Source organism: Xyrauchen texanus, chromosome 16, assembly GCF_025860055.1.
Source record: "Xyrauchen texanus isolate HMW12.3.18 chromosome 16, RBS_HiC_50CHRs, whole genome shotgun sequence".
Lineage (NCBI taxonomy): Eukaryota > Metazoa > Chordata > Actinopteri > Cypriniformes > Catostomidae > Xyrauchen > Xyrauchen texanus.
The window spans coordinates 813,752-837,685 of record NC_068291.1 but is presented as its reverse complement, the minus strand read 5'-3'; the positions used below and the strand labels follow the sequence as shown (position 1 = coordinate 837,685).

At 43.0% G+C, this 23,934-nt stretch overlaps 1 protein-coding gene across 4 annotated transcripts in view; it reads left to right on the top strand.

Moving 5' to 3' along the window:
* The window catches only part of meis2a (Meis homeobox 2a), a 113,472-nt gene that overhangs the window by 28,450 nt on the left and 61,088 nt on the right, over positions 1-23,934 (top strand). For 3 of the 4 annotated variants that reach the window (XM_052145716.1, XM_052145718.1, XM_052145715.1), the window contains exon 8: positions 19,180-19,325. In XM_052145716.1, the coding sequence (XP_052001676.1) occupies positions 19,180-19,325 (146 nt within the window). The remainder of the gene's footprint in view (positions 1-19,179; positions 19,326-23,934) is intronic. The other variant, XM_052145717.1, reaches the window with a different exon arrangement.

Below are 23,934 nucleotides of genomic sequence, written 5' to 3'. Positions count from 1 at the left end.
GTTTGGGATTTATTAGGTGTGTTTGGGTTGTTTTGGGTGTATTGGGTGTGTGTTGGATTGTGTTTGGGTGTATTGGGTGTGTGTTGGAGTGTGTTTGGGTGTATTGTGTGTGTGTTGGATTGTGTTTGGGTGTATTGGGTGTGTGTTGGAGTGTGTTTGGGATGTATTGGGTATGCGTTGGAGTGTGTTTGTGATATATTGGGTGTGTTTAGGGTGTGTTTGGGTGTATTGGGTATGTGTTGGAGTGTGTTTGGGATACATTGGGTGTGTTTGGGGTGTGTTTGGGTGTATTGGGTATGTGTTGGAGTGTGTTTTGGATATATTGGGTGAATTGGGTATGTGTTGGAGTGTGTTTTGGGTGTATTGGGTATGTGTTGGAGTGTGTTTGGGATGTATTGGGTGTGTTTGGGTTGTTTTGGGTGAATTGGGTTTGTGTTGGAGTGTGTTTTGGTTGTTTGAGTGTGTTTGGGATGTATTAGGTGTGTTTGGGTTGTTTTGGGTGTATTGGGTATGTGTTGGAGTGTGTTTGGGATACATTGGGTGTGTTTGGGTTGTTTTGGGTGAATTGGGTATGTGTTGGAGTGTGTTTGGGATACATTGGGTGTGTTTGGGTTGTTTTGGGTGAATTGGGTTTGTGTTGGAGTGTGTTTGGGATGTATTGGGTGTGTTTGGGTTGTTTTGGGTGTATTGGGTATGTGTTGGAGTGTGTTTGGGATACATTGGGTGTGTTTGGGTTGTTTTGGGTGAATTGGGTATGTGTTGGAGTGTGTTTGGGATGTATTGGGTGTGTTTGGGTTGTTTTGGGTGTATTGGGTATGTGTTGGAGTGTGTTTGGGATGTATTGGGTGTGTTTGGGTTGTTTTGGGTGAATTGGGTATGTGTTGGAGTGTGTTTGGGATGTATTGGGTGTGTTTGGGTTGTTTTGGGTGTATTGGGTATGTGTTGGAGTGTGTTTGGGATACATTGGGTGTGTTTGGGTTGTTTTGGGTGAATTGGGTATGTGTTGGAGTGTGTTTGGGATGTATTGGGTGTGTTTGGGTTGTTCTGGGTGAATTGGGTATGTGTTTGAGTGTGTTTGGGATGTATTGGGTGTGTTTGGGTTGTTTTGGGTGTATTGGGTATGTGTTGGAGTGTGTTTGGGATGTATTGGGTGTGTTTGGGTTGTTTTGGGTATGTTGGTGTAAAGGGATCAATGGAAAGGAGGAGGCGAGAACCGGCTTTTCAGTATAAATAATAGTTTAATGATAAACTTAAAAGACAACATAAACACACATGACGGACATGTCCACTAACGATCTCTCTCCCCCGCACGGCCCTCTGCAGTCAGCCTTTAAACCTCACGGAGGCATAATTAGCCTAATACGGGACCAGGTGTGTAGTATCACGACCTGGCCCCGCCCTCCACCCTGCCACATTCCTCCCTCGTTTTCTCAGTCTGGGGAGCCCCCGGCCTGATGTACATCCCCCCCCCCCTCTTTCCCTGGGGGGAGGGCGCGCCTTCCGCGCTGTCTGCCGGCAGGTCATGCCCATCTACCTGGACGAGGGAGGGGACAAGGGGAGGGAAACAGAAATAATTAAAATGGGGGGTACTTCCTGTAACAGTGTAGTACCCCCCAAAAAACTGTAAAATTTAAAAGAGGATAAAGGCCAACGCAGTGCGACAGTGAGAGAGAGAGAGGAGAGAGAGATGAAAAAAAAAAAAAACTCTTACTCGCCAGTTCTCCGATACGCCGCAGCTTGTTCCTCGGCCACTCCTCCACCCTATATCGGACGGCAGCCGCGCCTCTCCGGGCGGATCCGAGGCAGTCCTCCAGCCCCTGGTGGACGGAATGCCCCGCCGCGCTCTCGGGGAACAGAAGGGGTCTCCCCCGCCCCTGGCAGCGGTCCTCTCGCTTCAGGCGGTCGCCAGTGAGCCCCTCCCCGCTCGCGGTCAGCGGTCTTAAACCCCGCCGCGTTTCAGCGGCTGGCAGGCGACTTCTGCACCCCTGGCAGCAGCCCTGACCGCTCCAGGCGGTCGGCTAGGAGCCCCTTCTCCCCTCGCGGTCGGCGGCCATCGTCCTCGTTTCTGATGGGTGTGTGTGGAGTGTGTAGGGGTGTGTTTGGGGTATGTTGGGTGTTTAGAGCATGTGGGGTGTGTTTGAAGTGTGTTTGGGTGTATTGGGTATGTGTTGGAGTGTGTTTGGGTGTATTGGGTGTGTGTTGGAGTGTGTTTGGGATGTATTGGGTATGTGTTGGAGTGTGTTTGAAATGTATTGGGTATGTGTTGGAGTGTGTTTGGGTGTATTGGGTGTGTGTTGGAGTGTGTTTGGGATATATTGGGTGTGTTTGGGGTGTGTTTGGGTGTGTGTTGGAGTGTGTTTGGGTGTGTGTTGGATTGTGTTTGGGTGTATTGGGTGTGTGTTGGAGTGTGTTTGGGATGTATTGGGTATGCGTTGGAGTGTGTTTGTGATATATTGGGTGTGTTTAGGGTGTGTTTGGGTGTATTGGGTATGTGTTGGAGTGTGTTTGGGATGCATTGGGTGTGTTTGGGGTGTGTTTGGGTGTATTGGGTGTATTGGGTATGTGTTGGAGTGTGTTTTGGATATATTGGGTGTGTTTGGGTGTATTGGGTATGTGTTGGAGTGTGTTTTGGATATATTGGGTGTGTTTGGGTGTATTGGGTATGTGTTGGAGTGTGTTTTGGATATATTGGGTGTGTTTGGGGTGTGTTTGGGTGTATTGGGTATGTGTTGGAGTGTGTTTGGGATGCATTGGGTGTGTTTGGGGTGTGTTTGGGGTGTGTTTGGGTGTATTGGGTGTATTGGGTGTGCTTGGGGTGTGTTTGGGTGTATTGGGTATGTGTTGGAGTGTGTTTTGGATATATTGGGTGTGTTTGGGTGTATTGGGTATGTGTTGGAGTGTGTTTTGGATATATTGGGTGTGTTTGGGTGTATTGGGTATGTGTTGGAGTGTGTTTTGGATATATTGGGTGTGTTTGGGTGTATTGGGTATGTGTTGGAGTGTGTTTTGGATATATTGGGTGTGTTTGGGTGTATTGGGTATGTGTTGGAGTGTGTTTTGGATATATTGGGTGTGTTTGGGTGTATTGGGTATGTGTTGGAGTGTGTTTTGGATATATTGGGTGTGTTTGGGTGTATTGGGTATGTGTTGGAGTGTGTTTTGGATATATTGGGTGAATTGGGTATGTGTTGGAGTGTGTTTGGATGTATTGGGTATGTGTTGGAGTGTGTTTGGATGTATTGGGTATGTGTTGGAGTGTGTTTGGGATATATTGGGTGTGTTTGGGATGTATTGGGTATGTTTTGGAGTGTGTTTGGGATGTATTGGGTATGTGTTGGAGTGTGTTTGGATGTATTGGGTATGTGTTGGAGTGTGTTTGGGATATATTGGGTGTGTTTGGGTGTATTGGGTATGTGTTGGAGTGTGTTTTGGATATATTGGGTGTATTGGGTGAATTGGGTATGTGTTGGAGTGTGTTTGGGATGTATTGGGTATGTTTTGGAGTGTCTTTGGGATGTATCGGGTATGTGTTGGAGTGTGTTTGGATGTATTGGGTATGTGTTGGAGTGTGTTTGAGATATATTGGGTGTGTTTGGGTGTATTGGGTGTGTTTGGGTGTATTGGGTATGTGTCGCGTTCACTATGTCACGGGTGTTCAGCAGCAATAATTGAATGATTGATTAACTTTCCTGATTGAAGGACGGGCCAGTCAAGAGTTGAAACGTGGACCAGTAAAAAATCCCTAACCGGTGTGTTTGAATCCAGTAATGAATGAGTACGGGCTATAAGCAGGAGCGAGTACTAGTTTTGGCATGTTGTCTCGTCAGGAGAGATGCGCCACCCTATCCATTGAGCTGCGGGTTTAAGTTTGTTTGCGCTACCGCTGTAGTGTCCGCTGTATGTGCGCGAATTGTATGCCTGATAATCGTTACTTTGGTCGCGCTGATAAAACCTTGTTTGCGGCCTGAGGTTTAACGTTGTCGGCTTTATAGTATCCGTGGTTATATTTTAAGTGAATGTTTGGATTTGGAGCGTTTCACTGTCACACGAGTTACTTCCTGTTTGTGGTGCCGGATGGGTAATGTAGTTAATCGCTTTACATTTGATAATGGATTACTATGCTCAGCATTACTACTTAAAACTACACTCACTGGTTTCACTTTGGGCCAACACACTGAGAACACCTTTTGTGGGTTTGGGCGATTGGTTTAATGTATAACATTGACATTGTTGTATATTTGGTGAGTGTTTAAACTTAATGACTAAACAAAGCATATACATTGTAAACACAGAAATGCAACAGTTTCACACAAAGTATATTATAATAATTTATAGTATTGAATGTGGATTAAATTCCATAATATATTATATATTATTCCATAATGTTTATAATATTGGCTATATTGAAATTTATATTTATTTATGTATTATTCAGAATTTATGGTATATTATGTATGTGGTTATCAATGTTGTCATTTTACACCATTGTCTTTATGTCTACAGGTTTATAACCTGTTATGTGTGGATTAATCAACTGTGTGTGGAAAATTAAAGTAAATAAAAAAAAAAGCCACAACGAGTTATAACAACGTGTCCTCTCCTGATGCCCCGTTCGGTGGGGAGATTCTGAAAGAACCGAACGGTATGTGTTGGCGTGTGTTTTGGATATATTGGGTATGTGTTGGAGTGTGTTTTGGATAATTGGGTATGTGTTGGAGTGTGTTTTGGATATATTGGGTATGTGTTGGAGTGTGTATTGGGTATGTGTTGGCGTGTGTTTTGGATATATTGGGTGTATTGGGTATGTGTTGGAGTGTGTTTTGGATATATTGGGTGTATTGGGTATGTGTTGGAGTGTGTTTTGGATATATTGGGTGTATTGGGTATGTGTTGGAGTGTGTTTGGGATGTATTGGGTATGTGTTGGAGTGTGTTTGAGATGCATTGGGTGTGCTTTGGGTATGTGTTGGAGTGTGTTTTGGATGTATTGGGTATGTTTTGGAGTGTGTTTGGGATGTATTGGGTGTGTTTGGGTTGTTTTGGGTATGTTGGTGTAAAGGGATCAATGGAAAGGAGGAGGCGAGAACCGGCTTTTCAGTATAAATAATAGTTTAATGATAAACTTAAAACAGTGTAGTACCCCCCCAAAAAGCTGTAAAATGTAAAAGAGGATAAAGGCGAACGCAGAGCGACAGAGAGAGAGGAGAGAGAGATGGAAAAAAAACAAAACTCTTACTCGCCAGTTCTCCGATACGCCGCAGCTTGTTCCTCGGCCACTCCTCCACCCTATATCGGACGGCAGCCGCGCCTCTCCGGGCGGATCCGAGGCAGTCCTCCAGCCCCTGGCGGACGGAATGCCGCGCCGCGCTCTTGGGGAACAGAAGGGGTCTCCCCCGCCCCTGGCAGCGGTCCTCTCGCTCCAGGTGGTCGCCAGTGAGCCCCTCCCCGCTCGCGGTCAGCGGTCTTAAACCCCGCCGCGTTTCAGCGGCTGGTAGGCGACTCCTGCATCCCTGGCAGCAGCCCTGACCGCTCCAGGCGGTCGGCTAGGAGCCCCTTCTCCCCTCGCGGTCGGCGGCCATCGTCCTCGTTCAGGCGGCTGGGCTCCTCGTCCCCCGGCAGATGGCCGTGGCTGCTCCGTTGAGGGGACGGTAGTGGCGAGAACTCTACTACGGCGTATCCCTCCTCCTTCCCGGGCTTCGGCACCAGTGTAAAGGGATCAATGGAAAGGAGGCGAGAACCGGCTTTTCAATATAAATAATAGTTTAATGATAAACTTAAAAGACAATATAAACACACATGACGGACATGTCCACTAACGATCTCTCTCCCCCGCACGACCCTCTGCAGTCAGCCTTTAAACCTCACAGAGGCATAATTAGCCTAATATGGGACCAGGTGTGTAGTAACACAACCTGGCACCGCCCTCCACCCTGCCACAATTGGGTATGTGTTGGAGTTTGTTTGGGATGTATTGGGTATGTTTTGGAGTGTGTTCGGGATGTATTGGGTGTGTATTGGGTGTATTGGGTATGTGTTGGAGTGTGTTTGGGATGTATTGGGTATGTGTTGGAGTGTGATTGGTAAGTGTCCTGTGTCTTTGATTTGTGTTTGGGTGTATTCAGTGTGTATTGATTGTGTAGGGTGCATGTCTGAAATGTTTTATTGGTCATTTGCGTATGTGTCAGGCATATTTGGGGCTTATTGGGTGAGTTTAGGTGCCTTTTGGGGTATTTTGGGTGTGTTTTTGGGTCCTTTGTGTGCATGTCAGGTGTGTTTGGGGTGTTTTTTGGGGTCCTTAGGGTGAGTTTGGGGTGTTTTTTTTTTTTTCCTCCCTTCAAATGAATGCCTCAGTTGTCCTGGACTGCAGACTCGCCGTCACACACTCATTGACCTCAGTCCTGCTCTCACTGGATAAGAACAGCTGATAGTAAACACAGCATCCAGCAGTATTTCTGTTGGGCATCACAGAGAGCATTATCCTTATATGTTTCTGCATTAGTCTTGAATGAGTTTGTCCTTACAGTGTCGTTTTCCCTGCAGCTTGTCTTTAAAGCATCCCGTGGGATGTTGTTTCTCTGTGATTGTTTCCAGAGATGCAGAAGACACAATTGAGCTGTTAATGAGACTCATCAGCCGCTCTCAGTGATTAACACATTAATGAAGAGAGCAGATGAGTATGATGCTGGTCCACATCACTGGCCTCTCTGAGGTCCTGTTTATGATGTAATGACATAATTGCTGTTACAGGTAGCTGGTTAATTACATGTGTAATTACTCATGTAAGGGCTTTTGATACTCACTGTTCTGAAACACATGGGTGTTATTGTCATGTAATCGTTAGGTTACATCCCCTCAAAGCAGATCATAATGTACTTAGTATCGTGTGTGTGTGTGTGTGTGAGTGTGTGAGTGAGTGTGTGAGTGAGTGTGTGAGTGAGTGAGTGAGTGAGCATTTATCACTTTGTGGGGACCAAATGTCCCCATAAGGATAGTAAAACCCGAAATTTTTGACCTTGTGGGGACATTTTGTCGGTCCCCATGAGCAAAACGGCTTATAAATCATACTAAATTATGTTTTTTGAAAATGTAAAAATGCAGAATGTTTTCTGTGAGGGTTAGGTTTAGGGGTAGGGTTAGGTTTAGGGGATAGAATATAAAGTTTGTACAGTATAAAAACCATCATGTCTATGGAAAGTCCCTATAAAACGTGTGTGTGTGTGTGTGTGTGTGTGTGTGTGTGTGTGTGTGTGTGTGTGTGTTATTCTCTGCTCTCAGATGCTGCTTCTACATAATGACTTCTTTTTATTCTCTTCATTTACAAGCAAAGAAGAAGCTTTAGTTTTTCAAATAAATGCACATCTGCAGGAATGTGTGTGTGTGTGGTGTGTGGGTGGGTGGGTGGGTGGGTGGGTGGTTCAGGGTATATGGGATGTATGGATGTGTGTTGACCTCTGTGTGTTTCCGGGTGAGCGCAGTGTACTGGATCACACCCTGAACTGTCTCTTTCAGCAGCAGATCTGCTCTTCTGGATGGCAGTAATTGGTGTGTTTAAGCTCAGCACTGCCTCCACATTCACGCCCCATTACCCTGAAACAAATGCCTGAGCCAAGCAAATCTGCCACTCCTCCAAGACAATACCACTGGAAAACAACTATAGGCACTTCATCTGAGTTTTTGCTAAGAATTACTATCACTGTTACTCGTAACGATTAGAAAAAAAACAAACAAACTCTAACACCAAGTATTAAATATCCAGAGTGTATGTCATCCTGCAGTGTTTGTGCTCCAGACATGAATGAGTCCTCAAATCATGTGTGTTGTTGAGGAGAGATGCACTGTTACTTTACTAACAGATCACACTTTTCACCTGAAGAAATCCCATTGAAGGAGAGACTCCAGTCAGATCCAGAGAGCAGAATATTACTTGGACCACTAAACACTAACCCAGAACACCCCACCATTGTGGAGGTGACTTTTTCAAGGGTGAGCACAAAAAATCTGTAATCTCCACATAGCAGACTGATTCTGTGCAGAAAGATACACAGCTTTGTGCAGTTTAATTGTCATTTCTGAACTGATTTCATCTTGACATTACTAATACACACATTTACTAATTACAGCCTGATCTAATTATAGTTTAGGTATTTGTTTGTATCATTTAACATACTTATGCTTCTATCTTTTTTGTTTTGATTTTACAGCTTTAGAAACGTAAACATATTTATGAGTCCTTTATATAATGAAAACATTTGTATTATCCTCTGATTTGTAACTAGTAGCACCTCATATATCAGCAATAAAAATAAAAATCTTTCTCTAAAAATGTGTCCACACTGTGAAAGTTTAAATAATGTCAAGTTATAGAAAATCTGATATTTTTTTAAATCAAATTGTTAATTATGTGTCCAGGAGTGTTGATTATTCATGTTTTTGAGACATTACATCATTATCATAATTAATTCAGATTGAAAGTAATGCCAGCATCATCCAATCACTGTCAACCATGTTCAAATAAAATGATCCATTATAAATGTTGAATCTATGTACTGATGATCATTGTCCCATGTGTGTCAAACATGTTGAGTGATCCAAACATCATCTGCAGCCTGAAACTGAACTTTTCATCAGATTTTAGGAGTGAACACACTTAACTGTATAGAGAGATATAGGATGCTCCCTTGCTCCCTATTTAATGCATTACTAACCTCCAGTGTGCTGTCTGTCTGCACTGGTCTCAGAACAGTCATGGGAGAGCTATAGGACGCTCCCTTGCTCCCTATTTAGTGCATTACTAACCTCCAGTGTGCTGTCTGTCTGCACTGGTCTCAGAACAGTTATAGAGAGCTATAGGATGCTCCCTTGCTCCCTATTTAGTGCATGACTTAACCTCCAGTGTGCTGTCTGTGTGCACTGGTCTCAGAACAGTTATAGTAGAGATATAGGATGCTCCCTTGCTCACTATTTAGTGAATGACTTAACCTCCAGTGTGCTGTCTGTCTGCACTGGTCTCAGAACAGTTATAGAGAGCTATAGGATGCTCCCTTGCTCCCTATTTAGTGCATGACTTAACCTCCAGTGTGCTGTCTGTCTGCACTGGTCTCAGAACAGTTATAGGAGAGCTATAGGATGCTCCCTTGCTCCCTATTTAGTGCATGACTTAACCTCCAGTGTGCTGTCTGTCTGCACTGGTCTCAGAACAGTTTGAAATGCATCTTATTTTCATCATAACTCCATATAAAGCCTCTGAAAGACACATTTACCAGTTTTGATGAACACATTTATTCTCAATGTGATAAACAGTAAATATATGAATGCATTTATTAATGTTAATGAATATAATCATATTGCACAGTGATAAAATCAAATATAATGTATATTAAAATGAAGCTAAATGACCCACAGATGTGTTACTGTGTAAAGTTATTTAAAATAACGAACATGTTTTTCTACTTTTGAGGAAATGTGGTGCCGGTGTACACGTATGTGGACATCATGTTTATCAGCGCTGACATGTGAAAAATGAACAGATTTATTAATGCAGCATATCAAATGAAACTAGAGACTATAATCTTTACAACTGAACAGGTTTCAATGAAAAAAGAGATTTCTTACCAGAGGCACTTTTGTTGGTGCTGTGTCTGTAGATGCTTCATGGAAATCGACGGCATGTTGTTGTGTCACGTGACTCGTGCGGTAGAAGTTTAACCCTTAAATCACAGACTAGAGTCTTGTGAACAGTATTCAGTCACTTTTATTCATTTAAATTATGGTTTACATTGCAAACCCAAGTTAAAATAAGGCATCACATCACGTCTTTTTTTTAATCAAATTCATGACGTTTCATTGAGTGGAAATGTCAGGATGATGGTAGTTCTCAATGAGTGCTGTGCAGTGATATGAACAGTTGCTGTTATCATATAGTGTATTTTAGCACAGCTGGAGCACTGTATTGACCAATCAGCATCCAGGACTACAACTATTATAGTTTTATAATAATCCATTAGGGCCAATATGAGTGTACATACAATATGTCATAATCAGTGTTTGCTGATGACAAGATGAACTTTAATCAGACTTATATATTTATTTACACTGTTATCTGGTTTGTTTGGGTTAATTCACTCACAGATGCTCCCCTACACACAATCATAGAGGCCCCGTTTGAGACCAGTAGATGTGGATAGAGAAAGAGAGGGCATGTTTTGTGTGTTTCTCTAAGGGTGCTGTTTTCCATCAATGCCTGAGGGCAGACTGCAGCTCTCGCCTCCCGGAGGCCTTTGGGCGCCCCCCCCCCCCACCCCCTCATCTCAGAGGTGCATGATGGGATAAATACGCTCCCCCCGCCTGTGTTCAGTCCTGCAGTGAACATCCGCACAGGTTCAAATGGAAGAGTTGCCAGGGAACAGTCAGAAAGCATTAGTGTTTGGGGCGATTCGCCCTGCGGCGCTGCAGCTCGCCCGAGAGCGGGGGGACATGCAGATTACCAGCCACACATGTAATGAGCTACAGCAACTTCTCTTTCTTTCTTTCTATTTCTTTCTTTCTTCCTACCTTTCTCTCTCTCTAATCCTGTTGCATCGTTTTGATTTATATCCACCCCTCTGACATACAGTCATGTCAAGTCAAGTCAAGTGGTTTTTATTGTCGTTTCAACCATATACAGTTAGTACAGTACACAGCAAAACGAGACAACGTTCCTCCAGGACCATGGTGCTACATAAAAACAACAAAGGACCAACATAGGACCACGTGAGACTACACAATGAAATAAAATACCTATATAAACTACCTATATATACCTATATAAAGTGCACGTGCAAACATGTGCAAAAAGTACAGGACAGTACAACAAATTACTGACAATGAACAGGACAATAGACAAAGTGCAGCACCGACCAGTACTCAGTAGTGCAAAAAGATGACAGTTTTTAAAAAAAAAAAAAAAACGTAAACATAACATACTATGAGATAGTGTTCTATGCACATAGCAGTTATTGGGGTAGCAGACAGTTATAAAGTGACAGTTATTAAAGTGCAACTCAGGACACGTGTGTGTCAAACCAGTCTCTGAGTATTGAGAAGTCTGATGGCTTGGGGGAAGAAGCTGTTACACAGTCTGGCCGTGAGGGCCCGAATGCTTCGGTACCTCTTGCCAGACGGGAGGAGGGTAAAGAGTTTGTGTGAGGGGTGTGTGGGGTCATCCACAATGCTGGTTGCTTTGTGGATACAGTGTTTTTTGTAAATGTCTTTGATGGAGGGAAGAGAGACCCCAATGATCTTCTCAGCTGTCCTCACTATCCTCTGCAGGGCTTTGCGGTCCAAAACGGTGCAAGTCCCAAACCAGGCAGTGATGCAGCTGCTCAGGATGCTCTCAATAGTCCCTCTATAGAATGTAGTGAGGATGGGGGTTGGGAGATGTGCTTTCCTCAGCCTTCGAAGAAAGTAGAGATGCTGCTGGGCTTTCTTGGTGATAGAGCTGGTGTTGAGGGACCAGGTGAGGTTCTCCGCCAAGTGAACACCAAGGAATTTGGTGCTTTTGACGATCTCCACAGAGGAGCCGTCGATGTTCAGCGGAGTGTGTTCACCTTGTGCTCTCCTAAAGTCAACAACCATCTCCTTTGTTTTGTCGACATTCAGGGACAGGTTGTTGGCTCTACACCAGTTCGTCAGCTGCTGCACCTCCTCTCTGTATGCTGACTCGTTGTTCTTGCTGATGAGACCCACCACGGTCGTGTCATCGGCGAACTTGATGATGTGATTCGAGCTGTGCATTGCTGCACAGTCGTGAGTCAGCAGAGTGAACAGCAGTGGACTGAGCACACAGCCCTGGGGGGCCCCAGTGCTCAGTGTGGTGGTGGTGGAGATGCTGTTCCCAATCCGGACTGACTGAGGTCTCCCAGTCAGGAAGTCCAGGATCCAGTTGCAGAGGAAGGTGTCCAGGCCCAGCAGGTTCAGCTTTCCAATCAGGTGCTGGGGAATGATTGTGTTGAATGCTGAGCTGAAATCTATGAACAGCATTCGAACGGATGAGTCCTTATTGTCTAGGTGGGTGAGGGCCAGATGGAGGGTTGTGGTGATGGCATCGTCCGTTGAACGGTTTGAACGATACGCAAACTGCAGTGGGTCTAGTGAGGGGGGCAGCTGGGTCTTAAATCTGCCTCATGACGAGCCTCTCGAAGCACTTCATGATGATGGGTGTAAGTGCGACGGGACGGTAGTCGTTGAGGCAGGACACTGAAGACTTCTTTGGCATGGGGATGATGGTGGTGGCCTTGAAGCACGTTGGAACGACGGCGCTGCTCAGAGAGATGTTGAAGATGTCGGTAAGAACATCTGCTAGCTGGTCTGCACATCCTCTGAGCACTCTGCCAGGAATGATGTCTGGTCCAGCAGCCTTCCGTGGGTTGACACTACGTAGAGTTTTCCTCACATCTTCCGTGGTAAGACAGAGCACCTGGTCGTTGGGAGGAGGGGTGGACTTCCTCGCCATCACGTCGTTCTGCACTTCAAACCGAGTCGTTCAGCGCATAGAAGTCGTTCAGCGCATCTGGAAGGGAGGCATCTTTGTCAAATTAACTGATGTTGTCCTGTAGTTGGTGATGGCCTGGATGCCCTGCCACATGCGCCGCATGTCACCGCTGTCCTGGAAGTGACTGTGGATTCTCTGGGCGTGTGCGCGCTTTGCCTCTCTGATTGCCCGTGACAGTTTGGCCCTAGCTGTTCTTAGGGCTGCCTTATCGCCTGCTCTGAAGGCGGAGTCTCGGGACCTCAGCAGCATGCGCACCTCCGCAGTCATCCACGGCTTCTGGTTGGAGCGTGTGGTGATGGTCTTGGAGAAAGTGACATCATCAATGCACTTGCTGATGTAGCTGGTCACTGATGCTGTGTATTCCTCCAAGTTGGTAGAATCGCCATATGTTGCAGCCTCCCTGAACATGTGCCAGTCAGTACACTCAAAACAGTCCTGAAGAGCAGAGATGGCTCCTGCTGGCCAGGTTTTCACCTACTTCTGAAGCGGTTTTGTGCGTCTGACGAGCGGTCTGTATGCTGGAATTAACATAACAGAGATGTGGTCTGAGTAGCCGAGGTGGGGGCGGGGCTCCGCCCGGTACGCGCCTGGGATGTTGTGTAAACAAGATCAAGCGCGTTCGCCCCTCTCGTTGCAAAGTCCACATACTGATGGAATTTAGGGAGCACTGTCTTGAGATTTGCATGGTTGAAATCTCCGGCAACAATAAACAGTCCGTCGGGGTGAGCGTTCTGCAGTTCAGCTCATAGCCCCATACAGTTCACAGAGCGCTTCCTTAGCGTTAGCGCTGGGGGAATGTAAACTCGGTTATGCAAACAGTGGTGAATTCCCGTGGTAGATAAAAAGGTCTGCATCTAACAGTCACAAGCTCCAACAGCGATGAACAGTAACTAGAGACTAGCATAGAGTTCTTGCACCATTCCGTGTTGATGTAAACACACAAGCCACCACCGCGAGTCTTACCGCAGAGAGCTGTATTTCTGTCGGCACGAAACGAGGCGAGCCCGTCTAGCTGAATGGCGGCATCCGGAACTCTGTCGCTGAGCCACGTCTCCGTGAAAACAAAGACGCAGCAGTCTCTAAACTCACGCTGCGTAGCCTGCTGGAGTCGGATATAGTCCAGTTTATTGTCCAGGGAGCAAACATTTGAGAGCAGGATAGACGGGAGAGCCGGCCGGCTAGGGTTTGTTTTTAGCCTAGCATGGACCCCCGCCCTCTTTCCGCGCTTCGCTCTCGCACACCGCTTACGACGTCCTCTCCCCGGCCACCGGCATCAGGCGACGCCGAGGGCTGGAGGCCTGGTCTCCGCAGCAAGCAGAGTACGCGTAGCGCCTCCTGCAGGTCATCATGCAGCTTGGTTTTTGCATGAGTCTTATATTTCAGTAGTGTCTGGCGATGGTAGACACGAACACCGGTTGCTCCGATGTCCATGTGTTGCAAAAGTCGGGCTTTTTTAACAATAATAGCACCATTGTGGATCCGGAGTGGCCGCTGCGTGCTACCGCGCCGCCATCTTGGAACCCCAAGATGCAACCCGTCACTTGTGTATGTGTTTGTGGGAACATATTTTCACACATGAGTGTGTATATAATTTGTGTATATATTAATGATGGGCAGGATTACTCAGAAGTGACGGCAATGATAGATTATGAAAACAGAATAATTGTGACTTTTCAACTTTTCCAATATTTCTTTTTAGATCAAATTAATTACATGATGTGTAATTAACTAATCACAATCTACAGCATACCAATATGTACTGAGAAAGGCCCCCAAATATATCACATTTAGCTCTATCCAACAATTAACATTTATGCATTTGTCAGATGCTTTTATCCAAAGCGACTTACAGTGCACTTATTACAGGGACAATCCCACCGGAGCAACCTGGAGTTAAGAGCCTTGCTCAAGGACACAATGGTGATGGCTGTGGGGATCGAACCAGTGACCTTCTGATTACCAGTTATGTGCTTGAGCCCACTACGTCACCACTAAATATTATAATGCTGATCACATCATAGATTACAACATATACATATGTGTCAGCAGACAAGTAAAGCATATAGGTAATAAAAAAGTGCTTTTAAAAATCTAAATATTGTTTTTTTTTTCATTCATATAATTTGACATGTTACCTTATTATTGGTTTTATTCCGTCTGTGCTATTTTGAAATGTTGGTCTCCCTCATGTATCTTCACCTTGTGTTTTACACAAGAAAACACAAGGCAGATTCTTCAAAAAACTTCTTCTTTTTCAGATTGTTTTTTTTTACTTGATGCAGAAATGCCCCTTGTTTGCAGTGACTTTCAATCTGGGTCAGTAACAGCTCAACACTCTGTTTGAAGAGGATCAGGAGGCATTCATACCGGACACATTCTTGCATGTTCTTACAACAACTGCAGTCTTAAGCAAAGGAAATTACCATAATACACATCTGGAGGTCACACTGTATGTGTGTCTGAGAGGGATCATTTCACCTGAGTAGTCGGGGGCTGTAGGGTAATGAAGTGACGGGTTGCTCTGTCCTCCTATCGTGTTGGACTGCAAATGGAACGTCAATAAAATTAATCTGGAAGCATTTTGCCCCTGATCTCTCACACTGTGGTTCACTCATTACACACCACATCAAGTTTACACACACACACACTTGCACTCACACACACATACTCTCACACACACAAACACTCACTCATTCACTCGCACACTCACACATGTTGGTCTACCTATCATTATAAGGACTTTCCATAGATATAATGATTTCTATACTGTACAAGCTATAGATTATATCCCCTAAACCTAACACAACCCTTAACCCAACACAACCCCTAAACCCAACACAACCCCTAAACCCAATACAACCCCTAAACCCAACACAACCCCTAAACCCAACACAACCCTTAACCCAACACAACCCCTAAACCCAACACAACCCCTAAACCCAGAACAACCCCTAAACCCAACACAACCCTTAACCCAACACAACCCCTAAACCCAACACAACCCTTAACCCAACACAACCCCTAAACCCAACACAACCCTTAAACCCAACACAACCCCTAAACCCAACACAACCCCTAAACCCAACACAACCCTAAACCCAACACAACCCTAAACCCAACACAACCCTTAACCCAACACAACCCTTAAACCCAACACAAACCCTAAACCCAACACAACCCTTAAACCTAACCCTCACAAAACTAAATTTTTTGCATTTTTACATTTTCAACAAAACATTGTTTAATATGTTTTTTAAGCTATTTAAATTATGGAGAAATGTCCTCGTAAACCACATTTATAGCATAATACTCTTGTAATTACCAGTTTGTAACCTAAAAAGTTAGGTCCTCGTAAATCACATAAGCATGCCCACACACACACACACTCTCTCACACACACACACACACACACACACACACTCACACACGTGTAGTGTTTCCATGTTTTATGGGGACTTTCCATAGACAGAATGGTTTTTATACTGTACAAACTTTATATTCTATCCCCTAAACCTAACCCTACCCCTAAACCTAACCCTCACAGAAAACTTTCTGCATTTTTACATTTTCAAAAAACATAATTTAGTATGATTTATAAGCTGTTTTCCTCATGGGGACCGACAAAATGTCCCCACAAGGTCCAAAATTTCGGGTTTTACTATCCTTATGGGGACATTTGGTCCCCACAAAGTGATAAATACACACTCACACACACTCACACACACTCACACACACACACACACACACACACACACACACACACACACACATTTAAAGTATTTAAAGTATTTGAGGCTAATGAGAGCAACTTTTAGCTACACACCCCAGAGCAGCTCACTTTGTTTCCATGTGAATGCTGTGGTCACATTTCATCATCAACAGGAATGAGATTATAGTTCACTGCAAAAATTATTTTTCTTACGGAATAATTTTGTCTTATTTTCTGGTTAAAATATCGAAACATCCTTAAAACAAGAAAGGGAGAGATCGAACACAATTTAGTGCAGTATATGCTTATAACAAGAAAAAAAGATTTGCCATGGGGTAAGACAAATAAAAACATATTTTCTCCATACCTCATAAAATTGTTATTAACATAAACATTACTGTGTTAGATTTATCTGAAAGTAAGATATATATCTAATGTAATATATATGTTCATTTATCTGAATGTTTAGACATTTTTACTGGACAAAATAACAACACCATGAGCGAGTTATCTGAGCTATGCTATCCTCGTTTCATTCATAAATCTTCTAATCCTCTTACTGTATGTCAACATCTGACACATTTGAGTCTATTTTTATTGCTCCAAAAGAATTTTAGCAGAAACATCTGAGAAAAGTTGATTCATTAACACATAACTGAGAACTCCATTAAGTCTCCTGAACTCAAAAAGAGCAACCTCTTAGCAATAACATGTTCTTCTGTTTTAATGAAGAGAGAGAGAGAGAGCGTGCAACATGCGATTAAAACAGAAGCGAGAGACAGTGAGCGGGCGAGAGCTGCTCTCAACTGTCCTTGTGTTCTTCGTGTATTTTGTATTTGATTATGGCACCCATCGGATCTCTTCCCTTTCCTCCTTTTTAAAGTGATTAGTTTAAATATGAATGTGTGATTATTGCCCATCTAGAGGTGCATGATTGATGTCTCCCCAAAAACAGAGAGACATACAAGTGTAAATGTGTAGAATATGGCGCCGCTGCTCCGGACGAGTGCAGGAGTTTTTCAGATACATAATTCAGATGCCCTGAAGGAAGGCTTTCAAGGCATTTTCGCCCAAGGCCAAGAAAATATAACTGACTTTTAAAAGTAAATCATTTTTTGCTAATACACAATTAATGCCGGGAGAAAGAAAGAAGCAAGTGGAAGTAGTTTATGAAAAGACCAGACTCACCAGATCTCATAAAGGCACGTGTGTCCAGTCCAGACGCTGATGGACATTCAAGTAGGAGTGTCAGACATGCTCATGATATGCTAATGAGGGGAGAAGGAGGGTTTGCAGTCACACTGTATACATGAAATCATATTTACATGTAAAGTCTTTAGCATCATTAGATCTCCTCAGTGGACCAAAGTTGACCATATAAGATTTTGCCGATACAGATAATTAAAGCTGCGGAAATAGCCGATAACCGATTAATCAGACAATAGTTTTTACAATTGATTTATTTAATGTGTTTTCTTTATGAGAAAATGTTCTTAGTCTTTCCTTACTGTGACGGGCATAGACACAGAGACTACAAGAGTCAAAGTTGAACGATTGAAGTTTATTGTGCAACCAAAATACCAATAATGACCAGAAAATTATTATGATTTGGTGGATAACATGGGACTTTTAACAATAAAAAAGACAGAGATACTCAAAAAAATCATTGTGCACAGACATTCTAGGTGGAGAATATACAAATATTTCTGATCAAATAGTTACAGATTATATTTTTTAAATTGAAGCAGGAATTAAACAAAGTACCGTCAGCATTGTAGTAAGCACAATATGAAGACTCGGAGATCAACAGAGGTACACGCTCTTTTCTCAAACTCACAACCTCTTGTATTCCAGAGCTTTAATCACTGGGACATTCAGCTGGCACAGCTCAAAAGTGCCAAAGAGACATTCAGAGCTGAGAGCAGCAGGTTTTAAATAATACATTTAGAAATGGATCTCTGCCCATTTCAGAAGACTTAGAATAAGGATTCAAGCATTTTGACCCCTATGTGGCGCTGTCTCCAAACTGCTTCGGTGCCCTCAGGACATGATGTCGAAGACCCCTGCCAATTTTCATTCAATTCAGAAAAAGCCTTTACAATATACAAAACTTTTTCATAAAATTCAAAGTGGCGGAGAGATTATATGGCTGATGTTGGAAAATGTACATCATGATCCAAAGAATCCAAAGACACCAAACTCATAATTTTAGGATAAACGGTTCAAAGGTTACAGGCAATAATAGCCCATTTGTACATTTCTTGACCCATAGGTGGCGTTATCACCAAACTGTGCATGTTACCTCGGATCATGATCCTGATGAAGCAGAGCACATTTAGTTTCATTAGGACAAAGCATTGCAGACACAGCCTCACATCCATTTTCTCATCGACCTCGTTAACTTCGTGTTGGCATAATTTCTGAACAGGAGCACAAATGAAAATTATTTCTGGGCAGTTCTGTGTGGCTCTGTCTGGAGATTATTTTGAGCCATCGTTTGGGCAAATCAGATCAAGTATGTCAAAAGTTTAAACTGTACACATCATAATCCATGAAGTTACTGTAATGGGCGGAGCTGTAATGTAAGGGGTGCACTGGAGTCATCAGGAGGAGAGTCATCAGACAAAAAAGAAATGTGTCTCTAGGACAAATGGTTCAAAAGTTACACGCTAATGAAAAGTTACATTTCTGACATGGTGGTGGCGCTACAGAGTATGTCCTAGAGACCCCAAATTTGGTATAGTTGCTATTCATGACGACCCTTATTAGTGTGCCAAATGTCATCAGTTTCCTATGTACGGTTCATAGGGCTGCCATAGACTCCCAGCCAGAAGAATAATAATACTAACGGAAGATACAATAGGGTTGTGTAAGTTTGCTGGTTGGGTTTGTATAATGTTAGTTTGTGTGTCACGTTTCTAAAAAGCTCTCCTTTCGTCCAGGAGATGGTTTAGACAACAGTGTGGCTTCACCTGGCACAGGCGACGATGACGACCCAGACAAAGACAAAAAACGGCAGAAGAAACGTGGAATCTTCCCGAAGGTCGCTACTAACATCATGCGTGCGTGGCTCTTCCAGCATCTTACAGTAAGTCTCCATCTATCTTTATGAACTGCAAGCTCTTATTCTATTGCACTGAGCTGTGTGAACATCTGACCATCAGCATTATAACTTAAGCATACTCAAACAAGAAACACATGAACATTTCTGAGCCTTTCATTGACTGTGATTAACTGTGACATGATCTGTGGTTCTGATAATGCAAGTGATTTGTCAATATTACTTAAAGACCCAATGAAATTGTGCAGTTTTCTTTCCTGTGTTGATGTATTTCCTATATTGTGCAACAGTCTGGTTCAGGAATTCTGTATTTTTAACACTTCTAAATCAAATATTAATTAAACTGCAAGAAGATAAATAAATAAAAAACCAACAAATAATATCTGAGCACGCTGATGTTATGTGAGCGGTGGTTGTCTGCGCACACTTTCATACACAGTGCAAGTGAGATCACATGAAGTCATGTGCAAGAGCAAACATGCTCGCTTGCAATCTCACAAATCCATCCAATATCTTGAGTAGCTCATCAGAGATTTGTACTCATCATGACAACAGTATTTACAGGAAAAACTGATCTTTTTTCAGTGACAGCATTGAGACACCTTCACGAAAATGCTTTTTAGAGCTCTACTTCATTGCAAAATTCTAAGGGGGGTGAACAAATCAACAAATATGCATTTATATATATACTGGTGGCTAAAAGTTTGTAATAATGTACAGATTTAGCACTTATGGAAGAATTGGCACTTTTATTAACCAAAGTGGCATACAACTGATCACAATGTATAGTCAGGACATTAATAACATGCAAAATTACTATTACAATTAAAAACAAATGTTCAGAACATCTTAAACTACTTCAAAGAGTTCTCATCAAAAATCCTCCATGTGCAGCAATGACAGCTTTACAGATCCTTGTTATTCTAGTGGTCAGTTTGTCCAGATACTCAGGTGACCTTTCACCCCACACTTCCTGTAGCACTTGTCATAGATGTGTCTGTCCTGTCGGGCACTTCTCACGCACCTTACAGTCTAGCAGATCCCACAAAAGCTCAATGGGGTTAAGATCCATAACACTCTTTTCCAAATATCTGTTGTCCAATGTCTGTGTTTCTTTGCCCACTCAAACCTTTTCTTTTTGTGTTTCTGTTTCAAAAGTGTCTTTTTCTTTGCAATTCTTCCCATAAGTCCTCCTGAGTCTTCTCTTTACTGTTGTACATGAAACTGGTGTTGAGCGGGTAGAATTCAATGAAGCTGTCAGCTGAGGACATGTGAGGCGTCTATTTCTCAAACTAGAGACTCTGATGTACTTATCCTCTTGTTTAGTTGCACATCTTCCACATCTCTTTCTGTCCTTGTTAGAGTCAGTTGTTCTTTGTCTTTGAAGACTGTAGTTACACCTTTGGATGAAATCAATTTCAAGCATTGTATATCCTTCATTCCTCAAAACAATGATTGACTGATGAGTTTCTAGAGAACGGTTTCTTTTTGCCATTATTGACCTTAAGACATGCCAGTCTATTGCAAACTGTGGAAACTCAAACACAAACACAAAGACAATGTTCAGCTTCATTTAATGACCCAAATATCTTTCAGATGTGTTTGATATAATGGCAAGTGATTTTCTAGTATCAAATGATCAATTTATCATGATTCCTCAAGGATAAGGTGTTGGAGTGATGCTGCTGTCTAGATTTGATCTAAAATGACTTTTTTCAGATAGTGTTGATGTTGTTTATTTACATCAGTAATGTCCTGAATATATTTGTGATCAGTTGAATGCCACTTTGGTGAATTAAAGTACCAATTTCCTTCAAAACAGCAAATTCTGTACAAACTTTTGGCCGCCAGTGTAGGTGTATATGTGTGTGTGTGTGTGTGTGTGTGTGTGTGTGTATATATATATATATATATATATATATATATATATATATATATATATATATATATATACACCGATCAGCCACAACATTACAAGCACCTGCCTAATATTGTTTAGGTCCCCCTCGTACCACCAAAACAGCACCAACCTGCATCTGAGAACAGCATTCAGAGATGATATTCTTCTCAGCACAATTGTACAGAGTGGTTATCTGAGTTTCTGTAGACTTTATCAGCTCAAACCAGTCTCTGTTCTCTGTTGACCTCTCTCATCAACAAGACATTTCCATCCACAGAACTGACCCTCACTGGATGTGTTTTGTTTTTGGCATCATTCAGAGTAAATTCTAGAAACTGTTGTGTGTGAAAATCCCAGAAATACTCAAACCAGCCTGTCTGACTCCATCGAAATGAAACAAATGCACTATCCATGATCCTGAGTGGAAAAGTCCATGAATCAGAACAAAAGATGTCAAAAGAGCTTTTGGCTCCACCCACTCCCATGATGCACTGTGAATGATGCAATCCAGTCACTCTCCCTACATTCTTAAATTACTATATCTGAATATCATGACAACTATGGGATTGTAATACCAACTTGGTAATGAAGTACCGGTACTCTTGACAACAGTAATTCATATAGTATAATCAACAGGTTTAAATCAATAGTTTTATATTTTTACTATTTATGCTTCACTTATGATTTGATTGGACAGAATTTTTTATACGCCCCTGCAGACAAGATGATGTCATCAATATTATTGGTGCATTTGCCCGGAAGAGAAATAATGTACATTTTAAACCTGCTAGAAGATTATTATCTTATAGGAGTACACTAGCATATAGATGAGCTCAAAGCTAACAGACATGAACCTTAAACGAAACCTTCTATGTTGATTTCATGCTGCCACAAACCCATCGGAATGATTGACCTTACAGTCACATGACTGTATGTACTCAACAACATCAGATTACACACAAACCTTTTCTCCAAACGCAATATCAGCAAGTGCTGTGTGTGTGTTGTCTTAGGTTTAGAGGGGTGGCATGCAGGTCGTGTTCCTTCGGCCTCTCTAATGGCACGACATCATCCGGGTCGGGTTTCTACTCTCCCTGAACACATGATGCACCATCCTACTCTCCGCAGGAAGTGGTGTGTGTGTGTGTGTGTGTGTGTGTGTGTGTGTGTGTGTGTGTGTGTGTGTGTGTGTGTGTGTGTGTGTGTGTGTGTGAGAATGACGAGCCCTATGACCACCCTTAAATGGGTCAAAGGCCCTGATGTGTGTGAGTCTGGCCTCTGGACCCGATTATCAAACCAAAGACAAAATAATTATGATCTCATATATGACCATTTCAAAGTGCAGTAATGCTGGAGCTGCTGCTTTGAACACAAAAAAGACAGACGGACAAAGATGCCACTTTTCTCGTCTTTAATTTTTTCACTCTTTACATTTTTGATCCCCTTCAGTGTGAGGGAGGTGTCAAGGAAGCCACCGCCAATTCTGCTTTTACATGCAAACACTCACTCTTCATTTAATCGGCACCACATCATGCTGGAATTTCTCACTTTTTGTCGAGATCATTAGCTGTCTTCCTGCCAGCTCTGGAGACAACGATTCACCATATTCTCTGAGAGAGATGCACACCTGTTTGATTTAGAAGTGTGTTAAAAATACAGTATTTTCTGTCTTCATTTGCAGCTTTTTAGAAGTTTTTCTCATTTCAGAGTCTTTTGTGCATGCGGATAATAATCCATCCCTTTTGACGCATCTTTTCAGAGCAAAAAAGTCTTAATTTAATTATCTTGAACTACTAACGGCAGCCCCCCGCACAATCCTTTACACCACAGAGTCTTGCCACACACTCACACATCCCGGTCTTTTATTTTAATTTGTTAAGCAAATGTATTTTCAGATCAGGATGCATTTGTGTGCTGGTGAATTCATGGGGACTTTGGCCCTGAATGGCCCGTAGCAGCAGCTCCATTCAGCCATTCATTGGCGAGGGCAAAAGAAAAGCAATGCGGTTGTATTTTCTCAACGGTGGGGCCAAAGCCGAGCTGCTCTTCTGTGAACGGCGGGGGTCCCTTTACATATGTTCTCAACACTGAACCATTGTCACCCATTCTGAAGGGCTCAAAAGGATGTAACCCCCCCCCCCCCATGACCCCTCAAACTCACAAAACAACACCTCAGCTAACAGTTACTACAGAGTCTAAAATCTCTCCCTTTCTCTTTCTGAGCCCACCCGAGCATGGGTAAGACTTCACTGAGACTTGATTTACAATGAGAAAGCTGATGTTGGCATCCACTTCCTCTATGACTTAATATTTGGAGAAACAAAGACAGGGAAACGTTCTGAAAGACTAGAAGAGAGGGAAACTGGTAAACGGGCTGGTTCCAGGGTCACCCAGCAGTTTAAAGGAGACAAACATTGAATCATCTCAATTAGTCGGCGCGTCTCCTGCTAAGACGAGGGTCAACCAGCAATAGAAACAGGAAGCTCTCAGATACAAAGATAGCACTCCAGTCCTTTCACTACGGTAAACCTTTAAACTGCAGTGAAAATAAATAGACTCTCTGAGTGTTCAGGACTGAGTGGATGTGAGGAACTCTTGAGGTGTGACGGGGGTGTTCGGGTCGTGATGCTTCTCTGAGATGATTGAAGATGTTCTGATACTGATGGAGGTCATGGATTCAGTTTCTGCTGGCTCTGCATTTATTTATGTGGAACAGAGTGTGATGATTCAAAAATA